Source organism: Eschscholzia californica, unplaced genomic scaffold (genome assembly GCF_041429995.1).
Source record: "Eschscholzia californica isolate CP2 unplaced genomic scaffold, dmEscCali1.0.p SCAF_5, whole genome shotgun sequence".
NCBI classification, from domain to species: Eukaryota; Viridiplantae; Streptophyta; class Magnoliopsida; order Ranunculales; family Papaveraceae; genus Eschscholzia; species Eschscholzia californica.
In genome coordinates this window covers 27171889-27178311 of record NW_028238472.1, presented here as the reverse complement: position 1 = coordinate 27178311, position 6423 = coordinate 27171889, and the positions used below count along the sequence as shown (strand labels likewise).

General features: G+C 33.3%; 1 protein-coding gene across 5 annotated transcripts; it reads right to left on the bottom strand.

Annotated features, from left to right (window-relative positions):
* Positions 1 to 2975: 2975 nt before the first annotated feature.
* On the bottom strand, positions 2976 to 5377 carry LOC147538055 (uncharacterized). Of its 5 annotated transcripts, none has more exons than XR_015225633.1 (6): positions 4343 to 4720; positions 4145 to 4265; positions 3938 to 4057; positions 3793 to 3863; positions 3437 to 3678; positions 2976 to 3316 (listed from the first exon to the last, which is right to left on the bottom strand). XR_015225633.1 is itself a non-coding variant. In XM_086641790.1 (6 exons), exons 3-6 carry the CDS (start codon positions 4238 to 4240, stop codon positions 3669 to 3671), a joined length of 297 nt encoding a protein of 98 aa, XP_086497916.1. In that variant the 5' UTR covers positions 4241 to 4265; positions 4806 to 4935; positions 5245 to 5377; the 3' UTR covers positions 2976 to 3668. The 5 variants fall into 5 exon arrangements, 3 of the variants coding, with proteins under 3 accessions (XP_086497916.1, XP_086497914.1, XP_086497915.1); XM_086641790.1 differs by lacking the exon at positions 4343 to 4720 and adding exons at positions 4806 to 4935; positions 5245 to 5377 and having other exon boundaries at positions 2976 to 3678; XM_086641788.1 differs by lacking the exon at positions 4343 to 4720 and adding an exon at positions 5245 to 5370 and having other exon boundaries at positions 2976 to 3678.
* Between the last annotated feature and the right edge of the window lie 1046 nt (positions 5378 to 6423).

The following is a 6423-nucleotide window of genomic DNA, read 5'->3' as shown; positions in this document are numbered from 1 at the left end:
TATTTGTGCGTTGATGGATTTGTCGAATACAAAGGAAAATATGTATAACATTTTAATTTTTGTAAAGGAAAAATCAAACAATGCTTTAATCAAAATATTTATGTTGAAAGCAAAACAAAAAAATGCGGTAAGCAATTCTTTTTTTTCACAAGACAAATTGAAAATGCTTTAGCCAAAATGTTTGTGTCAGTTTGTGTATGTGAATGCAAAAGAAAAAAATGCGAAATATTTTGGTAAAACAATATTTGAGCAAAAACAAATTTGTTCAGAAATTTACAAAATTGTTGAGACAAACTAAAACTTGTTCAGAAATTTAGAAAATTGTTGTGAGCAAACCAAGATTTGATGAAAAATGTTCATGTTTTTGACGTTGTTTGGACGGAAATTTTCATTTTCAGGGTAAAATTGTATTTTTACAAAATGGGTGTTTTAGGCATAGTTTCCTATTATCCCCCTAATTTTGGGTTTTATAATTATCCTCCCATTTTAATGGTTTGTATTTGAAGAATTTTGATGGGTTTTTCCAGATTAGACCATCTTATCATCCACGAGGTTTATATGAGATGAAGAAAAGAGAAGTGGGGACAAAGGAGGCAAAGGACGATTTTCTTTTGTTCAAATGAGAGATGAAGAGTGGGATGGGGTATATGGAACGGAAAAAACGGTGGCACTTCTGTAATTAAATATATAAAGTCTGTCTTATAATTAAATGTCAATAAAAAGTTTATTTCTGCCTTTTCTTTATCTCGTTAATTTAAGAAGATCAACGGTCAATGAGCTCAAAGCTCATAATTCCTATATGAGTTTGAGTTCATTGAATCACCCCTCCAAAGCTTATAGTCAAGTTAATTTTCACAACAAGAATATAGGACTCTTTCAACAACAAAAAAAAAGGGCGCGGCTATAGGCGCCTCCCAAAAGTGCTGTAGGGGCCTCTCCTCTGTAGGGACCTCCCAGAATTGCTTAGGCGCCTCCACGAGCACCTCCTCTTCTATGAAACGGATTGACCATTCCGAACGCCAATTTCTTTCTCTCTCTACTTTCTCTCTCAGTTCTTAATCTACAAATCAATCAAAGATCAAACCTAACAAAATCTATTAATCTATCAACAAAATCTCAATAATCAATCGAAAAGTAAACATCAAGAAGGATATAAAAACTCTAGGTTTCTTTTTTTAGATCTTCAAACGTAAGGAAATAAAAGACCATTAATTATGAAGTTTGAGGTTTTGTTGAGATGAAGAACACTAGATAGGGGATGAAGAAACCAACTATAGATTTGGGGATGAAAAACTGACCCTACATTTGGGGATGAAGAAGCCCTAGATGAAGCATGAAGGAATCGAATTTTGTAAACTTCGGGATGAAAAACCCCAGATGATGCATGGTTTCGGGACTGGACCAGTCCCGAAACCAATCGGAATGGACAGTCCGTTTAATTTCGGACTGGACCAGTCCGAGACTAGGCTTTGGGCCTCGGACTGGTCAGTCCGAGAAGAGGCGCCTACAGTGGTCGGAGATTTGACCATGGTCAACCCCTCTAAGGAGGCGCCTACAGCAATTTGGGGAGGCCCCTTTAGATGCACCAAAAAAAAAACAAGAATATAGGACTTAAATGATCTGATGAGTCATTGGCCTTATCCTATATTTTGGGAGTTTGTGTCTCACGTAGGAAATTAGGAATGCAGTTGAAATTGGTGAGATGAGTACTAAACAAAGTAGGGGCCCCAACAAAGTTACGACTTTTTTGTATTGGATTCCTTGTCAACTTTGAAAAAGAAGCTAAGTTTAGGATATAATAATTAGATACAAATTCTTTATTCTACTGATTTGAATTTTTAAAACATTAATTATGAAGTCCACTAATGTTTCTTCCAACCCAATCAACACTTATTTTGGGATAAAGGGATACATCTAGGTGGATAAGACACTAAAATAAGTATTTATGGAGGGAAACCGAGTTATTTAGGATGTCAATTTTGCGACCAGATGTAGAAATACTTTTGCCCTCAGTACGATTTTTGTTTTAAACAATTAAAATTACAAAAAAAATAATTTTTTTGGCATAAACGTGTCTTGTAAATAAAAACACTAGAAAATGATTGTTTGGGTCAAAGAATTATCGATAACAACAAAAAAGTACTAAGTAACTTTCTTTATTAACTAAAAGTTGTCAACATGTTATGGGTAATAGTGGCGAAGTCAGGATATTTTCAAGGGGGTAATTTTATATAGGTCAAAATAATATAGAAAATAAGTGAAAAGGCATAAAACATTTGAAAATTATTATTCAGGTCAAAAAGTGTGCAAATACTAAAATACTCCTTTTTGATATTTTGTGTAACTGAATTCTTTTATTTTTCTTTAAGCTTTAAATCGATATAACTTTTGTTTGAGATGTCGGATTTTTATAATAATTATTTATTTAGAAATGATTTTTCATTAGCTTTCTAACAAGACCCACTTTCAATACTTTTTTTCAAAAAAAAAACGACGTTTGTTCCTTTACGTTTTTCTGCAAACGTGTTTGCAACAATCTGTTATGCAAACGTGTTTACAGCAATCTGTTATGCAAACGTGTTTGCAGCAATCTGTTATGCAAACGTGTTTGCAGCAATCTGTTCTGCAAACGTATTTGCAGCAATCTGTTCTGCAAACGTGTTTGCAAGAATCTGATCTGCAAACGTGTGTTAGCATAATGTAAACTGCAAACGTGTGTTTGCATAATGTAAACTACAAACATGTGTTTGCATAATGTACACTACAAACTGTGTTTGCAAAATATAGATTGCAAACATGATTCGCAAGCTTTGTAGAATATAATCTTGAGTTGCATATCTTGCAAATAATTTGCAACCTCAAGTACAATACAAAACTATATAAAACACATTCTTAAATCTGTAATCTAGAAGTTCGTACGATTTTGAGAGAGAGATGAGAGCAGAGAGAGACGGAAAAAAGAACTAACCAACTGGTTTTCAGGGCTAAAATAATTTACAACCTCACATATAGTACAAAGCTATATCCTTGATATATAAACTTCACTGACCGAACAATCTGATACAGAGTAAACGCAAATTACAGAAAGAAGATTAAAAGAAAAAGAGAACATATTCCTCTCTTGGTTTACTTTCTTTCACGTAATTTCTGCCATTATTAAGCAACAAAAAATAAGAAAATCATAAGGAATACAATCAATACAAAGAATATCTAGATCATCAGCCACCGATTGGAAGATATCCCGTTAAGATACTTCAGTAACGCTCCTTGTGCTCCTTCGACGTTTGCTTGTGTATCCTCCATGTTCTCGTCAATCCTGTCAATTCGAATTTCACACTGCTTAGTCCACAAAATATGATGCCCCGAACTCCAAATTTAATAAGCTTTAAATATGATAATTGACTGTCAAAACTTAATTTTCAGTTCTAACACTCACTTAAGCCTTAAACAATGAATATTTCCAAGTTATGAATGAATATTTCTCTAGATCGACTCTACAAATCTGATGGCTAATTCTCCTTGCTAAGATACCATGGTTGCTAGTTGCTGGAAGATGTTCCCTAATTCATGAATGGTTGATTCTATATTTTGAAGAGCTTCAACCCTACTCTGCATGTAGTTGTCCTGTAACGGAACAATATATGTTCGAAGTTGTTGCGGAGGAATTTTTACTTATACCTGCAGGCACGAAGAACAAATCAAATAAAAACCGTAATACATAGTGGCACGTAAAATATTTGTGGCATCTTCTTCTTGCTTTTTCCTCTTCTAAATATAGGTTTTCAGATGTACCTGTAAGAGATCCTCTGATCACATTGAAATGCCATTAATAGATCCATGTCTGCATAATACATGAAGTCTATCTGTCGAGAGACAAAAAGATGCTTAAACAAACGGTGATAAAATGAATTCTTCAACTGGATAAGGGAAAAATTACCTGTAAGTCACCATGACCTTCAGCTCTAAAGGTAACAGAAGGTGGGTCTAGTACTAGAGTTATTTGAATACTTGCACCTGGCCATTCAAGATCATCTATAACTTCCCTTAAAGTTGCAGACTAATTCATTACAGTAAGTTTAGAATTTAACCGTCCATATATCGAAAGCAAAAAGTGCTTAGAAAGAAGAAAATGAAAAACAGATACCTTGACAGTAAAACTTAATGCAGTGCTTCCAGCGGGTTTAAAATTTGTATCCCATGAAATGGTTTTTGGGATCCTCGTCATCATCTCCGCATACATACAAGCATCTGGTGAATCAATTGACCTGCATTTATATGGGTATAAATATTTTTTTCGATGTAGACAACATAAACAGGTTGATGCATTTAGATGTATCCATACATGAAGCAGTCAACAAATATTTAAACTTCACGATAGCAGGTCGTCTGATAGAATAAACGTCATAGTCGCCTAATTAAATCACTGTGTTTCCTGTTATGATACTAACCCTTGAGAGATGTTGAGACTTCATACCATATAAACCAAATGAGCTGCAGGCTCAAGCACATAAAGTCACTAACTCATAATCCATAAGTCTAACATATTCATGCTACAAACACCTTTCAAAGATCAACATTTTGAGCTAAAACTAATACGTAACGACAGAGATTGTTCGAATAGTCACAGATTGGTGGCAGCAAGGGCCGGTTGTCAGTTCAAAAGTGGGCAACAAGCCTCACTACTTAAGCTACCCTTTCGGGTGAGTGAAATATCCAAGACCACCCCAAGACAAATTTAAATAGAGGTTTTTACTAATAATGTAGAAAATGAAGAACCTACTTGAGAAGAAGCTGCATATCAATACCTGAGTACCGAATTTCGACAGTTTTTGAAAGTCCAGGTACAGAAAATGTATTCAAAGAATCAATAAGAAGGCCCAAACTAATTCCAAACCTAGGTCTTCCTTCAGCTCTGTAATCATAACTAAGGAATAGCTACTACCAAACAAGTCAACTTTGATTCTTTAAAATTTCACAAATCAAATTAATTTGGAATTAGACACTGGATTAAGAAAGAAAAAAAAAATCGTAAAATCAATTCCATACCTCATGTTTCAAATAAACTTTAGCATGAATACAACCGGAATCTTCAACAATCAAAACGATACCACGTTCAGTAAATTCAAGAACAACATCTTAGATATTTCATGAAAATCTAGTACACAATTCGAAGTAATAAGAAGAAACCCTAGATATTGTGTAATGAGAATAGAAACAGAAACTCTATAGAGAGAAAAGCCAGACCTGGTGACGTTTCCATCGAACAGAAGAAAGTGCATCGACCATGCCTTGAAAGTTGTCAAGTTGACAAACCAGATCAGGAAAATCTGGTTCGATCGCCGAAGAACTCATCTTTCTTCCCGCCCAATGATGAAGTGCTGAAGGAGAAGAAGAATAAACCCTTTTTCTAGAGAGAAAGAGAGTTTTAAGGCTGAGGGTATTTCGGGAAATAAAATAATAGAAAATGACCTGATTGATAACTACTCATATTATTTAAAACCTTATGTATCATTTCCAGTATTATTATGACAACTTTTAGTTAATAGAAAAAGATGATGATTTTTTTAGTTATTATGATAATATTTTGAACTCGAATAACCATTTTCCCTATTTTCAATGTCGGGGCACATTTAAGTTAAAAGAAATACATTTCACATGCTATAAGAAGATGATTTTTATTGATTCATAATATTTTACTTATTTACATTTTTACAGTTGTCTTTGACGAGTATTTATTTTCTGAAATTGTTGCATAATAACTTCATTAGTAATAATATCAAATACATCCTTCTCAGTGTATTCAAGTAAATTAACATTCATCCATTCGTCTCCCATCCGATTCCGTAATCTATTTTTCTTGTTCCATTGGTGGTGATGGCAACAAGATATCAACATGATTTTCTTCCTAAGTTCTTGTCTTTGTTATTTTCTTGTAAACTATTACGAAATTTCTTGAATTGTGATGATAGTTCATCCATAACTTTTCGTTTAAAATGTCTCTAAGTGACTTCTGGGAATATAAGCAACATATATATAGAGTCGAATCAACTTACAGACTTTAATAAACTTATTAAAAATAAAAAATTTAATTTAACTCATATAAGAGCAGAGAAGAAAAATTATAAACCTGTCTTCTTTTGATGTCACGACAAAGAAAAAAAAGATTAAACTGCAATTTTGTAAGAAAATCTGTCTACCAAATTTATAACTTCTACATCTTTGTTTGTTTCTTATTAGGGTTAGAATTAGGATTTGAATTAGTACATAAGGTAGACTGAAAAGTTAAATTTAATTACAATAAAAAGTAATCTAGGATTTACGTAAGATAAAAATAAGAGCCGAAAAAATATTTTAGAATTTTCTCAAAAACAAGAAATATGAAGGTCAATGAAAACTTTATGTTTAGTGGGCGAAGGTAAGTCC

Coding starts and splice junctions, on each gene's coding strand:
- LOC147538055 (XM_086641788.1), bottom strand. CDS start 5,279: ATGCACTTTCTTCTGTTCGATGGAAACGTCACCAG. Junction 4,266..5,244: donor TTCGATGGAAACGTCACCAG/GTCTGGCTTTTC, acceptor ATATAAATGCAG/GTCAATTGATTCACCAGATG. Junction 3,864..3,937: donor AAGGTCATGGTGACTTACAG/GTAATTTTTCCC, acceptor GTCTCTCGACAG/ATAGACTTCATGTATTATGC.